This window comes from Petaurus breviceps, unplaced genomic scaffold, assembly GCF_028583685.1.
Source record: "Petaurus breviceps papuanus isolate PSGF00001 unplaced genomic scaffold, PetGlider_PUasm1.0 90779, whole genome shotgun sequence".
NCBI lineage: Eukaryota > Metazoa > Chordata > Mammalia > Diprotodontia > Petauridae > Petaurus > Petaurus breviceps.
The window spans coordinates 10,665,624-10,685,938 of record NW_027187344.1 but is presented as its reverse complement, the minus strand read 5'-3'; the positions used below and the strand labels follow the sequence as shown (position 1 = coordinate 10,685,938).

Sequence of the window (20,315 nt, the reverse complement as noted above, 5' to 3'; positions counted from 1 at the left end):
TGGAGCCTGAGCTAGACTGGATGGCATCCAGAAAAAGGACTATAACTGATCTCTGAGTCACTGATGAAAGAGAAGGGGGGAAATCTGTCTCAGATGTGAGGACCCAGATTGGTGTGTGGGGAGGGTATGACTTGAAACTTAAGCCAGTCCCCTCTATATCTCTCTACAGTGCACTCAACAGCAGCACCATCAAAAGCCTGGGTGTGGACCTTCTCCCCGGCTACTATGACCCCTACTCTGGCCGAACTCTGACCAAGGGAGAGGTGGGATGCTTCCTCAGCCACTACTCCATCTGGGAGGAGGTGAGGATATAGGCCCTGGGGAAATCAGGGCAGGAAGAAGTGTTCATTTCAGTCTACAGTTATTGATTGAATGTGCAATGTTCTTTTCTCTAGTCATAGGGAGAGCATCCCTAAGGGTCATTTCTCCACCACTGCCTTTGATCTTTCTCCATCCTGGCCTTCTCTAAGACCTTGTCTTAGCAGCCAAATACCTTCCCCTGTCTTGCATCTTCAGTCTTTCTGTCTACCCCTCTCTCGCTCCAGATAAGTCCAGGTTTCTTCAATTCTCCCAAAGCCATCCCTTAATTCTTCTACTCTACCCAGTTACCATCCCATATCCTCCCCTTCTCTGCCAATTTTTTTTCCTTTCCCAAAAAATATTCAGTTAGTTAGTTTTAGTTTTCAGCACTCACTTTTATAAGACTTTGAGTTCTAAATTTTCCCTCCTCTCTCCCCTCCCTCCTCCCCAAGACAGCTCTGCCACTTTTCAAAGAAATAGTCTACACTGGATGTTTCTGTGCCCTCCCTAACTGATCTAGCCCCATTGTTTGCAGTCTGGCTTCTGTCCCCATTTCTTTTCTTTTTTTTTTTTTTGCAGGGCAATTGGGGTTAAGCAATTTTCCCAAGGTCACACGACTAGTAAGTGTGTCAAGTGTTTGAGGCCGGATTTGAACTCAAGTCCTCCTGACTCCAGGGCCAGTGCTCTATTCACTGCGCCACTTAGTTGCCCCTGTGTCCCCATTTTTTTTACTGACACTACTCTCTCTGAGGTCACTGACAACCTACTAATCCCCAGACTGAATGGCCTCGAGTTCCTTAGCCTCTTTTCAGTATTTCCTAGTTTGCTCTACTCTCTGGATTCTTTCTCCTGGCCCACCTTCAGAGTCACCACACTGTCTTCGTTATCCTTCTCCAGCTGTTTTCTCTGTTTCCTTTTGAAAGCCTTAGCTGACTCCTTATCCTCCCCTCAGCATTCTATCCTTGCTCTTCTTTGCTCCCTTGAAGCCTTCTCCTTTGCCAGTCCAGTTTGTTTGTCCAGTTTCAGCTATGCAGAGGACTCTCAAACCTCTATTGCCAGGATTGACCTCCCTTCTGAGCTTCAGACCTACATCTCCACACGCCTGCTGAATGTCTCCACTTGGATGTCCTACCAGCAGCTCAAAGCCAACCTGTCTAAAACATGCTCACTGCCTTTCCCTCTGACTCTGCTCCTACGTCTGACTTGTGAGCTCCACCATTTATTGGTCTCCAGTGCTTGTTGTCTTTCAGTTGTCCTTGGCTCTCTCCTTCCCCTCATCTCTCTTATCCATTCTATTACCAAGTCTTGTCAATTCTGCTTCCATGTTGTTGTTCAGTCGTTTCAGTCATGTCCAATTCCTGGTGACCCCATATGACAAAGATACTATATTGGTTTGCCATTTCCTTCTCTAGCTCATTTTAGAGATGAGGAAACTGAGGCAAACAGGGTTAAGTGACTTGCCCAGGGTAACACTAGTAGTAAGTATCTGAGGCCAGATTTGAACTAACTTCAGGCCTAACTCTCTACCACTGAGCTATCTACCTGTCCCTGATCTTCTTTGAGGGGTAAATTGATTCCCTGCAAAGGATGGTCCAAGTAATGTACCCAGGTTTTAAATATTGCCAAATATTTCCAAATTTTATAACATAAAAACTTCGAACATAAACTAGAACACAAAACAACCTACAAAATAAAACACATGAAATTATTCACTCATCCTCCTTTTCCTGGAGAAGATCTGACTATCATGAATAGGGAGAAGGCAATCTGTCATCCCAGATCCCCTGACAGGTAGCTCTCTAATTGTGGACAAACTTTTTTCCCACTTGGGCTCTATAAAATAGGATGGAGGCTTCTAATAAGAGTCTGGGGTGTGGAGCTCTTACTTCTTATCCCACCACTGCCACCAACTTCTCACGGGGGAAATCTATCCAATAAGCAAAAAGTGGCTGTTTTCTAAGTATAATATTTATTAATAGGGAATTCCACCCAAAGGACTGGTCAATGGCATGCCCCTCCATTTGTGCCAAAGACCGTCTCCATAACATCTGCTAAATCTGACCCTTCCTCTCTATTCCCACTGACGCCACTATAGTACACCTAACTATATATTATAATAATATCCTAACATCTCTTCCTGCCTCCACCCTCTCAGGCCCTTCCCTACCCCATCCAGCCTTCATACCACTTCCAAAATAAATTGTTCTAATGAACTGATCTGGTTGCATCACCTTCTGCTCCAGAATCTTAGTGTTTCTCTGTTGCCCTAGGGAACTAGGGAAAGTTCAGACTTGTCAGGCATTCCAGGCCCTCCACAATCTCTACAGTGTACCTTTCCAGCCTTTCCTCATGTTTCTCCCCCCCTCTTCAAGCACAGAGGCACTCCAGTCAAGCTGGTCTGCTCTTGGCCTCCCAGACACATCCTAGACTAACTCACCTCGGTTCTCTTTGCACAGTCTCTTCTAGTTCTAAAGCCTATTATCTTATGGGCCTATGGATGCCTTCCTCCTTTGCCAGCCTTTACAATCCAACTCAGATGGTGCCTCCCTCACAAAGTTTTCCCTGATCCCCCCCCCCCCCCAGTGCAGATCAGTAATGAACTTTCTTTCAAGACCTCTCTGAAAGATATCTTATAGTAACCCATGTATATTTCATGATCCTCTATTGTCAATCAGCAAGCATTTATTAGGAGTTCCCTATGTGCTAGGCACTATGCTGGTCATTGTGGGTACAATGATTTAAAAAGAGAGAGAGAGGATTATCTCTGCTCTTGAGGAGATAGTATTTTATTGGAGGAATATAAGGTGTCCCAAAAGTCTTAAAACTACACTAAGACTTTTGGGACACTTTGTATCCCTGCAGTTTCACGAGGGTAGGAACCTATCTTATCTAAACTTTGTTCTCTTGGCATAGTGCCCTGCATACAGTAGGTGCTTAAGAAATGATTGGCAGTAGGGGGTGGCTAGGTGGTGCAGTGAATAAAGCACTGGCCCTGGAGTCAGGAGGACCTGAGTTCAAATCTGGCCTCAGGCACTTAATACACAGATCCAAACTCTAGCCATGTGACCTTGGGCAAGTCACTTAACCCCAATTGCCCTACCTTCCCTCCTACAAAAAAAAACACACAAAAAAGGAAGAAATGATTGGCAGTGGAGGGGAGCACCCTTGGGACCTATGCTAACCGAAAACTACTTGGCCAGGGGTGGAGGATATTACAAAGAAGACTAAAACAATTTAGGGGCTATAAGAGATGGACAAATTAGATAGAATGTGCTGAATTTATGAGAAGTAGGAATAAAGCTCTTCAAGATTTCAGGGAAGGAAGAGATTGTGTCCTATCTGGGAGGCTCAGGGAAGGCATCTTGTAAGGAGGTGGCATCTGAATTCATCTATTAGTGTTCTTGTGTAGGGGGTCCATGGCACCATGAAGGCAGCGCTTTTAGGGGAGTGAAACTAGAGGTGATGAGTGTGCAGAGTAAGTAGGGGGATCCTCAGGCTCTGAAAGTAGGTTCTGTCCTTCCCTGTGCATACAGATGGTTACCCGGGGCCTGGAACGGGTCATGGTGTTTGAGGACGACGTGCGCTTTGAGGCCAGCTTCAGGCAGCGGCTGGAGCGGTTGATGGAAGAAGTGTCTCAGGAGCAGCTGCAGTGGGACCTCATGTAAATTATGGGGCTGGGGGGCAAGGTGAGGTGGGGAGGAGCAGCATCCTTAGGACCTATGCTGGCAGAAAACTGCTTGGGCCAAGTTGGAACAAGCCCCTCTTCCTTTCCAGGCAGCCCGCAGAGCTTATGGATAGAGCTGGGAAAACTTAGGGGAAACTGTGGGGAGCTGATGCCAGGGCAGGGGAACTGTCTATGATGCTCTGGCTTTCTCTCTCCCACCCGTCTAGTTACCTAGGGCGCAAACAAGTTACCTGGGAGGAGGAGCCAGCTGTAGAAGGGGTGCACCACCTTGTGGTGGCCAACTACTCTTATTGGACTCTGGCCTACACACTGTCCCTGAGCGGGGCTCGGAAGCTGCTAGAAGCCCAGCCTCTGGGCAGGATGCTGCCAGTGGATGAATTCCTGCCCATCATGTATGACCGACATCCAAAGTGAGGCTCAGGATCAGGGGCTAGGGTGGAGATGTCCTTTGCGCTCTACAAGCTCTAGTCTATTGACTTTCCCTCCTGGGTTCAGACCAGGGGCTTCCTGGCACAGAAGGGGAAGTCTCACATTGGGCTTCCGTGCCCTCTTCCCTGCAGTGAAGATTACAAGAAGCATTTCTCCCCCCGAGACCTGAGAGCCTTTGCCGTGAGGCCCCTGCTTGCTTTCCCCACCCACTATGCAGGGGATGCTCAGTGGCTGAGTGACACAGAGACGTCCACCATCTGGGATGATGATACTCAGGCTACTGGTTGGAGTGGCTCTCGAAAGACCCTGAGGGACCCGAGGCTGGACAGGGTGGGCAGCAGTGGCCACAGCCTCCATTCCACCTCTCACGATGAGCTCTAGTGCTAAGGGGTAAGTGAGCACTGAGAAGAGGGAGAAGGGAAGGAATGGAGGGAGGGAGGGGGCCCTCTGGTCCTGGACCCAAGACCCTCCTGCCTTCTAAGGCATCAAGGTTTTATATGTGACTTTATTTGTCTTTGTTTCACCTTCCTCTGTCTGTTTCTATATATGTCTCTCTCTGGTTCTATATTTCTCTCTCTCTTTTCTTTTGGTTTCTCCTCCCTTTCTCCCTCCCATTTCTCAGGGTTTGTATGTGGATCGATGTATGAGCCTCGACAAGCAGAGGCGACACAAGGATCTCCTGGCAGGAGCAGGAGTAGCCGGAAGAAACCCTTCTAGCTTCCTTGGGTCCAGTAGAGAGATCGCTGCTGTTCATTTTGGTGTTTCCTTATCCAAATCAAAACCAGGGCCATTACCACTGTGATTCCCTACTTCTTTTCCCCAAAACAAGAGCAAATCACTCCCCCTCTCCACAAAGGTGCTAAGCCAAGGGGGCAACTAGCTAGCTGCCAGCTCATTTTTTACCCAGGGTAGGTGGGAACTGAGGTCCTGAGAATCTCTCTCTCAAGGTCACAGACACACCACTTCAGTCTCAATGGTCTAGGATCTCCTCAGTAGTGTATATGGAAGGATTGGGGAGACTCTGGAATTCTTGGTTGAACTACTGGATCCTAGAGCTGCCCCCTTTACCTCGATCACCCTATCTCCATCCTGCATCCCTCTTCCTCTAAAGTTAGGACTAAGGAAAGGAACAAGCTTTGGAAATCCCCCAGGCTGAGGAGGGGGAGACAGAAAAAAAGGACTAGATATCTGAGGTTGGCAACTGAGCTCCCTACTACCATCAGGCAGCAGGATTGAAACATTCACTGATATCATTTCCGCCCCCCCCCCCCCAATCAGGTGGTTAGCAAGGCTGAACGATCTCTTTGCAGCTATCTGACTGTACTTGCAGCCTTGGAAACCCTCTCCACCCTCTTTCTTTAGTTCCTTCTGGAGGCTGTTGCTGACATAGGATGATTTAGGTGCCTAGGGGACCAGTCCCAGGTAGATAGAGAAGGATCCAGTCAAGATCTGATGCCTTGCAATAAATAAATGTTTGGTTTGCACTTTCAACTTTGCCCCTGCCTTGTCACATGTATAACTCCATTTAATAGATGGGGAAATTGAGGTCCAGTGAAGTCGTGATACCCAGAGAGTTGGTAGCAAAGCTAGAACTAGAACCCAGGTATCCTAATCCTCTGTCCTTGGTGCTTTCCACATGTCAAGCTATAGCTCCTTGTGTAAACAAGCCCACACTCCTTATGGCCCAAGATATGGTCCTTGTCCTTGGGGAAGTTACAGACTAAAGGCTATGTGTGGGTTTCATTGCACCAGTCCAGAAACTGTCTGGCAAGCAGCGCTCCCAGCAAACAGCTGCTTTTTAAAAGTTGGGAAAGTGTCAGTCACACATTTGACCAGAGGGAGAGGAGGCAAGGGGTGGTCTCTGGCACCCTCTAATGGTGTTGAATGTTCACAACACCTTTGGCCTCTGAAAGGCAAGAGAGAATCTTGGGATGCTGCTGAAGCATGAAGGCACCTTGGAAGCCACTAGTCCAAAGACCTTGTTTTACAGAGGGAGGAAACTGAGGCCCAGAGAAAGAAGACATTTGCCCAGTGTCATATCAAGGCACTAGAACACAGTAACTTTTTTTTTTTTTGCTCTAATCTAGAAATAGGCACCCTGACCACCCCAGCCTGAGCTCCAGGCCCTTTCTGAATATTGATTGTGTGACTAATTAATTGGGGAGAGCTCTCCTGCCCTGATCCATCTAGCTGTGTGGAGAAGAGATTCAAACACCTGGAGAGAAAGAGGAGTGGAGCCCATATCCAGCACTGAGGTCATGGTTCTCTTCCAAAAAGAGCTCCCTCCGAGGTGAATGGGGAGAGAAGGTTGTAGTATGTGACTCTTCCCATCACCTGAGAGACTCAGATTCAGTCACATGGGGTGCAAGAGACCTCCGATCCTGTAGTATATCAGATGTTCTCTGCAATTTAGGGGCCTGGGAGAGGGAAGGCTGAGTTAGTGACAGGCCAGGGCCAGAGTGAGAGATACTGCCTTATCCCAGAACCAGTGTCTGATACTCAGTGGATTCAGCTTAGGAGCTACCCCCATCACACTGTAAAGCCAAACACAAGCAGCTTTCCAGAAGAATGCTACTGTGAACAGCTTTTAAGGGTCTGATTACATAATATAGTGAATCCTCTATTCAATAACAAATCAGAGAAAAACATTCACAGTAAATCAAGGTACAGCATTTACAATGTTACAGCTTATCACAGATAATCACAATAAAGCATTCACAACAACTTATCACAGAAAATGGCCATATAGTTTTCCCCACAGTGGTCACACAATTTTGAACAAAGTATAATCATTTAGTCAATCAATCACTTAGTAACCCAATCATTCAATCAATTCAATCATTCAATGGTTCTTAAGGAGGCTTGCAGTCTTTGGCAGCTCCAGGAGAAGCTGGTAGCTCCCCGGCAGAAGCTCCAGCTGGTTCCCAGAATCAAAATCACTTCACCCAGGTTCCAAAATCAAAATCATTCTCTCCAGCCTGGGCCTTTCCTCTTCAGCCTCCCTGGCACCAGCTGCTTCTGCCTACGTGAAGCTTATCCCAAGGAGTTCTGACTCTCCCTCTCTGGGGCTTTTCCTTATATACAGTATTGTTCCTCCCTTTTCAGCCCCTTCCTGTTATGGTCAGCAACTGGAGTTCATACCTTCTATTTCTTTAACAGAGGCTTAATTTGAACTAGGTGCTAAGTACCTCTTAGCTTTCCAATACAAAGGGGTCTTTAAATTTCATTACATTACACATATATGGCCAACCTTGAGGGCTCTGTGCTCTCTACTCTATCTATTGCATGACTCCTAGGGTTGAAACCATTGGTGGGGAGCTCTGGGATGCAATTCTACCTCCTAAAAGGGTAGCTAAGGTCACACTACTAGAGTTGAGAGAACAAACCTGCTGCCACTCTGTGACAATGTTCTATATTGCAGCGTAGAGTTGGGTAGGAGTCATTCCCTTTGAAAATTTTATATTTATATATATATGTATATATATATGAAATACACACATGTATATGTGTTCATATATGTACATATACACACAAACTCAAATACCAAAAAAGAGCCTTTCTATGTACATGTCAGAAGATAAAAAGCAGATTGTAAATCCCCATTTGGTATCACTATTTCTTTTTAAAGTATATAATTCCACATGTTCCTTTCAAAATAGTCCTGCTTGGGAGGTGAAGGGGAATGAGTAAACCTTACTCTCATTGAATTTGGCTTAAGGAGGGAATAACACTCAATTGGGTATCTTACCCTACAGGAAAGTAGGGGGGAAGGGTATAAGAGGGGGTAATGATAGAAGGGAGGGCGGATTGGGGGAGGGAGTAGTTAAAAGCAAACACTTTTGGAAAGGGACAGGGTCAAAGGAGAAAATAAAATAAATGGGGAGAGGCAGGATAGGATGGAGGGAAATATAGTCTTTCACAACATGACTACTACGGAAATGCTTTGCGTAACTACACATGAATAACCTGTATTGAATTGTTTGTCTTCTTAATGGGGGTGGGTGAGGAGGGAAGAAGGTAGAGAATCTGGAACTCAGAGTTTTAAAAACAAATGCTAAAAAAATTGTTTCTACATGTAACCAGGAAATAAGATATACAGGCGATGGGGTATAGAAATCCATCTTGCCCAACAAGAAAGTAAGGGGAAAGGGGATAAGGTAGGGATAATGGGGAATAGAAGAGAGGGAAGACTGGGGGAAGGGATAATCAGTATGCTTGCCATTTTGGGGTGGGGGGTAGGGAAGAGATGGGGAGAAAATTTGGTACTCAAAATCTTGTGTAAATGAATGTTGAAAACTAAAATAAATTTAAAAAAATTTAAAAGGCAAAAACCCCCAAAACAAAAAACCTGTCCTGTTTGCCTTCACTTCCGTTTGAACTCCCTTCTATGCATTAAAAAAAAAATGCTTCAATGGCCCTCTTTTTATGCATCATTATTATTAACTCCCGCCCCCAATTAAAACAGAGAGAAAAAAATCTTGTAACAAACAAGCATAATTAAACAATGCAAATGCCCATATTAACAATGACCAAAAATGTATGTCACATTCTGTATCGAGAGTCTATCACCTCTCTGTCAAGTAAGTAATATGCTCCATCTTTGGTTCTCAGGAATCATGATAGTTGGTAATTGTGTTGCTTAGAAGTTTGTTTTTTTTTAATCTTTCAAAGTTATTTCTCTTTATGATTTTGTTTTCCATCACAAATAAATTAGAGGGGCATAGAAGAAATTACCTGTGAGATCTACAAGTAGTGGAAGAGTTCAAGACCACACAAGAGATATTTGTAAGTGGTAAAAGAAACAATTTTGATAACAAAAAAATTAAAAACTTTTAGTTTAACAATTGTATTTAACAATTATTTCTGTTTAACAAACAAAAGCAATGTAGCTAAAATGAGAAGAGAACCAGAAATTGGGGGGAAATATTTGCAGCAAATTTCTCTGAAAAAAGTATAAGATTTATGGGGAGCTGTCAAATTTAAAAGAATAAGAACCATTCCCCAATTAATAAAAGGTCATGGGATGTGAATAGGCAGTTTTCAGAGGAAGAAATAAAGGCTATTAATAGCTACGTGAAAAAAATGCTCTAAATCACTACTAAGTGGAGAAGTACAAATTAAAACAACTTTACTTCACACCAATATTAGCTAAGGTGACAAAAAAGGAAAATGATATATCCTGAAGGAGATATGGAAAACCTGTACTTTAATGGAACTATGAACTAGTCTAACCATTCTGGAAAACAATTTGGAACTATGCCCAAAAAGCTATTAAACTGTGCATACCCTTTGATCTAGGATTATTACTACTAAGGTTAATTCCCTACCTCCACCCCTCAAAAAACCCAACGAAAAGGACTCATATGTATAAAAATTTAGCAGCTCTTTTTGTGGTAGCAAAGAATTGGAAACTGAGGGGATGCACATCATTTGGGGAATGAATGAACAAGTTGTGGTATATGAATATGTTAATATACCACTCTGCTCTAAGAAATGATGAAGGGGATGGTTTCATAAAAACCTGGGAAGACTCATATTAACTGATGCAAAGTAAAGTAAACATGTATACAAGTAAAGTATGCAAATAATAATATTGTAAAGATAATCAACTTCAAAAGATTTAGGAACTCTTGTTGTTGCCCAAACGTTGCCCAACGTTGCCAAAACATGATCCCAAGGAATTCATGATGAAATATGCTATCTAGGTGGCTACATGGCACAGTGAATATAACACCAGCTCTGGAGACAGGAAGACCTGAGTTCAAATCTGGCTCAGACACTTAACACTTACTAGCTGTGTGACCTTGAGCAAGTCACTTAACCCCAATTACCCTGCTTTCCCCCTCAAAAAAAAAAAGAGAGGAAAAAATTTTTGTTATAAGGGGTGGCTCTCAGAGAAAGGAAGTGAGGGATACAGGGAGAGATTTAAGAAATGCAATAACAAAAGATAGATAAAAATTTATTTTAAAATAATGTTGTTATATAAATTGTTTTCCTGGTTCTGCTCACTTTACTCACTGTACAAATTCACTACATCAGTTTAAACAACACTGGATTATCTGAAATTGCCTTTCTTTTTATGTTAATTTTTTAATGTATTTTATTTATTTTATTAAATATTTATTTTAAAAATGTAAATAATTTAGATTTTTAAAATGTTAACTTTAAAAAATTTTTTGAATCAAAATTCTCATCCTCCCTCTTGCCCCTTCCCCAACTCTTAAGAAGGCAAAAAATAGAATATAGATTATACATGTGAAATCATGCAAAACCTATTTCCATAGTAGCCATGTTACAAAATGAAACACACAAAACCAAGATAAATAAAGAAAATTTTAAAAGTCTGTTTCAATTTGCACTCAGAGTTCACCAGTTCTCTCTCTCTAGAGGTGGATAGCATTTTTCATCATGAGTCTTTTGGAATGATTTTGGATCATTGTCTTGATCACAATAGTCAAGTCTTTCACAGTTGATCATTGTTACAATATTGCTGTTATCAGGTACAATGTTCTCCTGGTTCTGCTCACTTCATTTTGCATCAGTTCATATAAGATTTCCCAGGTCTGAAATTGGCTTTCATCATTTCTTATGGTACAGAGGTATCCTATTCCATTCACATACTACAATGTATTTGTATTTGTATTATATACAATGTCATTCTCCAATGATGGGCACCCTCTTCTAGTTCTTTGTTTTTCTTTTTCACCCCTTGAATCTTTCTTCAGGACCATGGAATCTTTTTGCTTTGCTTGAAGCTATTCTCCTGCTTAACCACCTTTCTTTATTTGCCTGTTGATTTTGATGTATTCCTATACCAAACTGTATATGCATGCATGTTCAACACTTTTTTGTCTATCTCAAAAGAGTGAGCTCCATCTGATCCCTGCTTCCCCTGCTCTGCCCCTTCCTTCATGTTTGTACATTCTTCTCACACATCTCAATTACAAGAAATAGCAAGTTCCATTCTTTCTCCTTTTCACATTAGTGTATTCCTTTTCTCCTCCCTTCTCTTGAGAATTCAGAATAAACCAATCTACCCCAGGTCTTTAATTTTTCTTTTTTAACTCCTTCAATATCCTTCAAAGATATTACAGTTCTAAAAAAGGGTACTTGTTCCTTTTCTTCCATTAGAATATTAGCACATCATCATAGACCTTTTCCAATAGCTCAAATAAATTCATTTATTTAGGTCTTTTTTCACTTGTGTTTGTATTTCAAATTTCCTGCCCCAAGTCCTTGTTTTTTTTTCATCAAAAAAATGCTTGAAAGTTCCACATTCAATTCAACCCAACAAATTTATTAAACTTGTACTATGTACCAAGCACAGTGACAATCACTGGTGATACAAAGCGAGGCAAAAATTGTCCCTGCTCCATAGGAGCTCATAGCCTAATAGAGAGACAACAGTTGAACAAGTAAGTAGAAAGAAGATATATAGGATAAACTGAAGATAATTTCGAAGGGAAAACATAAGCATTAAGGGGGATTAGGAAAGGTTCTTGCAGAAGGCAGGATTTTACTTGAGACTTGAAGAAAGCCAGAAGCCAGACATGAGGAGGGAGAGAATTCCAGGAAATGGAATGGCATGGGACAAACAGCAGCAAAATTCAGTATCACTGGATTGTAGAGTATGTAGAGAAGAGTAGGGTAAGAAGGGGTTGGGTTGTGAAGGACCTTCAAGGCCAAACAGAAGGTTTAAAATTTGATCCTGGAGGTAATACAAAGCTACTTTATTGAACTAAATGGCATTTATTTAATAATATATTATTATTATTAGGGTTGTGACATGGTCAGCTCTATGCTTTAGGAAGATCAATTTGACAGCTGAGGGGGAGAGATCTGAGGTAGGGAGACCAACCAAAAAACTATTGAAATAGACCAGGCACAAAGTGATGTGGGCTAACAGTAGGGTGGTGGCAGTGTCAGAGAATAGAAGAGAGGCTTTAGATGGGAGATGTTACAAAGGTGGAATTGACAGGACTTGACCATAGATTAGATATGGAAGGGTAGGAGAACGAAGAGTTGAGGATGACAATTGTGTTCTGAGGCTGGGTAGATCTCTCAGCAGTAATAGGGAAATTAGAAAGAGAGGAGGGTTGGGGGTGGGAGGAAATAATGAGTTTGATTTTAAACACATTAAGTTTAAGATATTTATGAGGTATCTAGTTCAAGATGTCCAATAGGCAGATAGAGATGCCCTTATCTTTTGCCTTTTAGAATGTTGTATCCCAAAGTTACATGATAGAAACTGTTGGATCTTGTGTGATTTTGTGTGTTGATCCCTTGGTATTTGAGCAGTCTTTTTTTTTTCTCTTTGGAAGGGGAAAGGCAGGGTAATTGGGGTTAGGTGACTTGCCCAACATCACACCTACTAAGTGTTAAGTGTCTGAGGCCGAATTTGAACTCAGGTCCTCCTGACTCCAGGGCTGATGCTCTATTCACTGCGCCACCTAGCTGCTCCCCTCCCCCACCCCCTGCCTTTTTCCACTGGATACTTAACAGTATTTTTTTTTCTTTGATATTGGAGTTCTGAATTTTTATTCTGACATTCCTATGTCTTTTTCTTTTGCAGTTTCTTTTAGGAGTGATCTGTAGATTCTTTCTATCTTCACTTTCCCCCCTGGTTCTAAAAGATTTAGGCAATTTTCATTTATGATTTCTTGAAGCATAATTTCCAATCTTTTTTTAGGGTGGGGTAATTGATTTTAAGGAGTACAGTGATTCTTTATCTCTCCTTGACCTGTTTTTCAAGTCAGTTTTTTAAAATATCAGACATCTTATATTTTCTTCTGTTTTTTTCAGTCTTTTGATTTTGTTCTAATATTTTTTGCTTTTTCCAGGAGTCACTGATTTCTGTTTAGTGTTTCTAAATGTTCATGTCTATTACTTGGCTAAAATTTTCTAAGCTATTTATTCTCCTTCCAATTATTTCCTTCAGGGCTTTAATTTCATTTGTAATCTCTTGCTTTATTTTTTTCCTGGTATTTATGCAACCTTTGGGGAAAGTCCTCACTCAGCCTCTTGCAGTTGTTACATACTTATTCCCTCCTTGTTTGGGGGAATCTCTAGACCTACAAAAAATTTTTTATACTGGTCAGTGTTAATTTAATTTGCTTATTTCTCCAGCTATAATTCTCTAGTTTAAGCTTTGTATCAGCGCCAGGCTCTATGTTTTGTTGCACTTTTGAATGAAGGTGTCTGCTTGGTTTGGTCCTATCTTGAGTCTTCTGAGGTACTTCACTGACCACCTGCTTGAGTTAGGCCCTTCTTCATCTCTGAGTTTCATACCACAAGACCTTTTTTTTTTTTTGAGGAGGGAAGGAAGGGAAATTGGGTTAAGTGACTTGCCCAAGGTCACACAGCTACCGTAGTAAGTGTTAAGTGTCTGAAGTCACATTTGAACTCAGGTCTTTTTGACTCCAGGGCCGGTGCTCTATTCACTTCGCCACCTAGTTGTCCCCACAGCACAAGATCTTTAGAGCCCTTGATGGCATTTCAAGGCAAAGTGCTAGAGACCTCAGAGCCTCTGTTTTCCCAGAGTGTCTGAGCACACCTTTCTCTGTCACTTGGCGATAGAAGCTGGGCTTATTTGACTATGTCAGCTCCAGCTTTGCTAATGGAATGCTTTCCTTTTACATGGAGGCTTCTGCCTGACTTTCAGGACATTTCTGGTGTGGGAGAAATTTAATGTAATTTCTCATTAGATTTCTTGACAGCTGTTTAGTCTATTAATGAATTTCAGGTTTTTCCTGGAGTAGATATGTGGGAGCTGAGTAGTCTGAGTCCATTCAGACTGCTATGTTGACAAGTCAGAAGTCACATATTCCCTTTATTTTTTTGTTTTAAGTCATTATTTACTAGATAAAATTCCATAAAGATGGACATGTACATTCATGTTATAAAGATAATAGATGATCAGTTATGAAAAGATTATGAAAGATTGACTTGGGGGTGTCTATAAGTAACATTTTCACAGTGCAGTGTTTTCTCTTGGAAATGTGTATAGAAGGGGTCCAAGATTGTTGTTTGTTGTTGTTGTTTGTCCTTCCTTCTCAAAGAGAATGACATCAGGGAGGGGATACCAGGACTTGCAAGTGAATTGGATTTAAGTGAGGAAGGTTGTACAAAGTCACCAGCCTCACTTTCTCCTTCAGCACCATCTGGGTCCAGGGGAATAAGATCTCCAAGATGGTGCATTGAATTGAAATGGAGCACTAGCTAAACAGCACCATTCTGGGAAGTTTTTTTTTTTTTTTTTAAAGCAATCGGAGTTAAGTAACTTGCTCAAGGTTACACGGCCAGTTATTTCTGGTTGTGGTGCTGAGTATCTGAGCCCAGATTTGATCCAGGTCATCCCGACACTGGAGCCGGTGCTCTTACTCACTGAGCCACCTGGCTGCCCCAATTCCTGGGAAGTTTTGCACTAAATTCTCCCAACAGTATCTCCTTTCCATGAAGAGATCTGAACAAGTAACAGACCGTCCTTTTGTGGCTTCTGCCTTCCTGCTCCCAGAATGCTTCAGAGCAAAAGCTGGTGCTTAGCCTTGGCTTTGTGGCTTTGTATTCCATTGGTTGAAGGTTGAATTGGATCAGAGAGAAAGCATTGACTTCACGCTACTATTTGGTGGCCACAACTCATCTTGTTCCTTGTTTAGGAAGCTAACACTTGAGTGGCCTAATCCAGTGCTTCTCCTTTGTGGCCACAGCTCATACTGGCATAGTCCAAAGCCACAAATTCTGCAGCTGGGCCAGGGTGGTTATCTCATATCCCGACTGATTATGCAAATTCATCAACTGGGATTCCCTTGCAAATCCAGAGTCCAATCTCCCTGTCTCTAGAGGTAGGGGAATTTTAGTTGGTTCTCAAGGTCTGAGTTAACACCTACCAGTAACATCTGGCTTAGTGCTTTTTCAGAATTATCATAGAGCTAAGTTCTTGTAGTTCTCCTTTAGGCCATGGCAGCATCCAATTAGCACTTTCAAAAGGTGACTTTATCAACTCATTGACAAAGTCTATACTCTTCTTATAGAAGGTCTTATTATGGCAACTCTGGTCAATCAACTTAACCAATGCCTAATTTTATGCCCCAGAGTTTTGAAGGAAAATAAAATGCATGGGGGGGGGGCAGAGAATGGGAAATTCCTCCATTGGCCAAAATTAATTTCTATCTCCACCTTTGCTATTAATATAGTTACAGAAGTCCTAAAACGTAATCACTACAGAGAAGAGAGTTTCCTCTGCATCTCGATGTCTGTCTCATTATCATCATACTTTAAGTATCAACCCACTCTTTCCAAGGCTGCTGTGCATATTTGTGGGAGACTGGGGTCCAGGTTTTGTGGGGAACTCTTATTATACCATCTTATTAAATGTCTTTGCTAAAAGCCAATTAAGTCTACTAGCTTATTGTTGATGGGAAGTGGAAAAGTGTGGGCTGGTGAGTTAGAGTAGAAGGAGTATCCCATAGGATTACCCTTAGGGCCCAAGTAGCAACCATCCTCTGGGAAGCCAAACTGTGAGTTAGAGCACAGGTTGATGCAATGTCTCAGCAGTAGTATTATAGTTGCAAACAACAACAGTAGAGTGTTCACGGAAAACTGATATTTCACAAGCACCTTAACCAATACGATACACTACTTGCTTATCACATCAAGCACAAAACATCTTAAAAGAAAATAATAGGGAGATTACATATATTATTTAGCCATTCCAACCAAGAATGGCAGAGGGCTCTGTGTTGGGCCATTCTTTATCATTTTCTTTTTATTTTCACTTTGCCTAATAAACTTTGTGGCCACAGTTGGTTGACTGCCTGTAAAGTTTTGCTTGGGTAAAGAGCTGTTTGATGGAAAGAAGAAAATGTAGTTTCAGGGTGGGAACAGAGCCATAAATTTTGCTATTTTATAAGAGCTAATAATAGCTATCATTGTAATATAAAATTATGTTTCTGGATAGCTAATACATAATCGTTAATAGTAGCTATTATAAAATAAAAGCTCACATTTGAATAGGGCTTCTTATGTGCCAGGCACTGGGCCAAGCACCTTGCAATTATCTCATTTGATTTCATATTTTCAAAAATAATTCTGAGCAATATTTCGTCATCCCCTGGTCTAAATCCAAAACACAATTAGTGTGTCTTTTTACTTGCCCAGAACAATGTGAAGTGGCTGTGTGAAAGGCTTTGTTTAACACGTGTACCGGGCAGACTCTGAGGAGACCACTTAGCGAGTGGCTTGAGTACAGCACCACCTGGTGGACAACTCAAATATTGGACTACGTTGTGGAGTAAAGTAGCGCAGTGTTCATGTGTTCTCTGTAGATGTAAGAGATACTGAAAATGAGAATGGCTAGCATTTACACAGCACTTTAATTTTTTTTTTTGCAGGGGGGAAGGCAGGGAAATTGGGGTAAAGTGACTTGCTTGAGGTCACACGGCTAGTAAGTGTTAAGTGTCTGAGATCGGATTGGAACTCAGATCCTCCTGACTCCAGGGTCAGGTGCTCTAGTCACGGAGCCACCTAGCCGCCCCTACATAGCACTTTAAGGCCAAGCACTTTACATATATTATCTCATTTGCCCTTCACAATAACTCTAGGAGGTAAATATTATATTATTATCTCCATTTTACATTTATCTTGCATTTTACAGGCAGAGGTTAAGTGATTTCCTCAAGGTCACACAGTGTCTGAGGCTGAACTCAGACCTTCCAACTCCAGGTCTAGTGTTCTACCCATTGTACCATCTACCTGCCTGATAGTGCATGAGCTTATGTGAGCTGCTCTAGCTGTCACTGCAGTACCCCAAGTATAATGTATGTAACACAAAGTAGAACCAGAAGCATGCAGCTATACCAGCAGATACAGGGATCCCTAGAGTCATCCAAAAGGTCCATGGGTAATATATTCCCTCTTACTGCCAGCTGGCCACCACCTATGGCAGATGGATGGTAAAGGAGAGTCCCACAACCATGGAGCCATTGCAAGGTACAAGATTGGCTAGACTGGGTGTCCCAGTGGGTATCAGTGGAGGAATGGAAAAATTTTGAAGAGTTTGTGGAACTTTAACATTCAAACTAACTAGTTATTTTTCCTCTATTCTCCATTCCTTGATGGCCCAGGCCCTGTGTCTTAACCAGAGGAGAGACTGGGTCATGTGATGACTGGTGATTCAGGGAATTTTCTCCCTGCTGCCTATAATACACTCTGCTAGGTTTGGAGGGGTTGGCCTCCTAAAAGTCCTTTTATTTGGGTTTTTAACAGCCCATTCTAGTATTCTATAATGCCAGCCACCTCAGGGTGTTATGGTATAGAGAAAGACAATTTTAATCTATGTTAATGGACTTGCTCTTGGGACTTCCTTAATGGTAAAGTGGAATCTCTCATCAAAAGCTATAGAGTATGGAATACCATGGCAGCATAGCAAATGCTGTCAGCCCCTTAAAGGTTGTTTCTGCTGTTGCTCAGCAACTTGGGAATACAAAGCCAAATACAGAGTCAACACATGTCAGAGCAAATCTCTCCTTCTCCCATCTCAACAATCTGCCACAGAACAGCAAGTTTCTCCTCTCAGGGAATGTTGTCATGCAACATGATGGACAATTTCAAGCAGTACCTTTTCATATGGAAGAGACAGCAGTAGAGGAAAGGTCTTTAAACTGGTTCAAATGAAGCTTGGCAAGATATCCAATTAAGCAAAGTCATCCCAAAGATGAAAATGGAAGAGAGTCAACAAACAAAAGATGCAAAAGATTTGTAAAAAATCATTATAACAATCTCTTTTCTTCATCAAGGACAGTGGAACCACCACACTTATACCCTAACATCAGTCCCAGATGTGTTTATAGGGGAGGCAGAAAAGGGTACTAAAGAGATCAAAGGTAGGAAAAGTAGTCACATTAGATGAGTATATGTAGAGGAAATCTGCTGAAGCAACTTAATTGTGACTATTTTTTTTTTTTGCTTTTTGGAGGACAATTGGGGTTAAGTGACTTCCCAGGGTCACATGGAATTGTGACAGTATTAAAAGATACAAAGTATCTGAAGAAAAAACCAAAGGCATGTGGGGGTGGGGGTGGCAGGATTTCAACCCTTATTAATAAAAAGGGGAATTAACTTCTTTCTCAACAAGACTAATAGGGAAATATGTTTTGCATAATTACACATGTATAACCTATATCAAATTGCTTACCATCTCAGGGAGGGGGGAGGTGAGGGAGAGAGGGAGAAAATTTGGAACTCAATTTTTAAAAAAAATGAATGTTAAAAATTTTCTTTACATGTAATTGAAGAAGAAATAGAATATCATTTTTTTAAAAAGGGAACTGAGAGAATACCAAAAACTGCTGATGTGTATGATCACTCTCCCTTCTATACAAAATCTTTATGATAGACATATGTGCATGAATCATAGAATCTTTATGAGAGTACTAGTAAAAACAAACACAGACTTTTATAAGCAGTACTCAACAATGACCACATCTTTACCATTAATTAATTCAAAGATGTAGAGAATTTAAAATTTCGCTCTCCTGTTGTTTGTTAATTCTGAAAAAGCATTTGATTTAAAAAAAATGCCATAGATAGGAGTTCTTAACTTTTTCTGGGTCATGGACCCCTTTGGTAATCTGCCTATGATCCCTTTCTCAAAATAATGTTCTTAAATTGATAAAATAAAATACATATAGGATTACAAATGAAACAAAACTAATGAAAATAGAGATGTATTTGTTTTTTTTTCCCATCTAAGTTTATAGACCTTCTGAAATCTCTCCATAGACCTGGTTAAAAAAAAAAACAACCTTGCTACATTGGTTCTTTTACAAAAAGGAGTCTCTCATCCATACATCAAAATAATTCAAGATTTCTTGAAAGATAGAACAGAAAGAACCTTGCTCGATGACCCCCTGTTCACCAGGCACAGCATTTAAAAAAAGAATATGTGTGCTCACCAAAGGTGTTTGCCACCCAGATGGAGAACACCAGCACAAAATCCAAGTTGAAGAGGAATTCCTTGTGGATGTGAGGGTCTCCAGATGTTCCAAATGATTGTAGATGACAATATGTCAGTTGCATCAAGTTCCAGAACATTGCATTTCTAGAAGAGAGCTTTAATCTCTCAAAGGAATTTCACTTTATCATCCACAACCAAGTGGATGAAGAATGTCTCTTGCCTAGATTATAACATGCCTTTGGATAGACAAACTATTGAGCATGTCCATGTATCTCTGGGACAGGCAGTAAGACAGATAATGGGTTGGGCCCAGAGTTGAACAAGAGGAGGAGAGCAGGTTGAATTACCATCAGGAAATTGAAAAGGTCTTTTAATGATCTTTATTTTTTAAAATCAATATTCACCCAGTATTGTTGTATGGCAGGATGACATGGAACACACAGAATTTGAAGAATTACAAATGAGTGTCACACAGAAGACAATAGATAAAGAGGTACATGGTAGATATAAGCAGGCTGCAACGTATAATAGGGAACTTGGAAGAACAGCAGTAAAGTCATTGGATGACAGGAATAAAAAATGGATATAAGGATGATAAGTGGATAGCCAGAGTACCCCACTGGAACTGTTAAGATGTCAAGAGAAAATAAGGAAGGCCTCCCATATGTTAGGTGCAAAAGTGTGTGGGTAAATGTTTAGCAACCAGCTCTCTGAAAATGCGTGACATACTTTTGAGTTTAATCTGTATTATTACCATTTCCTCCATCACTTTCTTAAGTCTAGACAATCAACAAAGCAATAAATCAAGCCATGATTCATAGCATTTGTTGATTTTATATCTGTAAATGCTCAGACTAGAAATTTAGTAATCAGCTCCTGAGAGCTGGTCTGAGCTAGCCCGCTCCCTTACACTCCTGGCTGGAGAACCTCGCCACAGCCCTTCCCCCC

At 41.4% G+C, this 20,315-nt stretch overlaps 1 protein-coding gene across 3 annotated transcripts in view; it reads left to right on the top strand.

Annotated features, from left to right (window-relative positions):
- The window catches only part of CERCAM (cerebral endothelial cell adhesion molecule), a 62,067-nt gene that overhangs the window by 8,810 nt on the left and 32,942 nt on the right, over positions 1-20,315 (top strand). The window contains exons 9-13 of one of the 3 annotated variants that reach the window (XM_069069490.1): positions 170-302; positions 3,834-3,961; positions 4,192-4,395; positions 4,546-4,804; positions 6,502-8,822. In XM_069069490.1, coding sequence (XP_068925591.1) covers positions 170-302; positions 3,834-3,961; positions 4,192-4,395; positions 4,546-4,795 — 715 coding nt within the window. In that variant the 3' untranslated portion in view covers positions 4,796-4,804; positions 6,502-8,822. Of the gene's footprint in view, positions 1-169; positions 303-3,833; positions 3,962-4,191; positions 4,396-4,545; positions 4,805-5,036; positions 5,906-6,501; positions 8,823-20,315 lie in introns of those variants that run through there. The other 2 variants (XM_069069488.1, XM_069069491.1) reach the window with 2 other exon arrangements.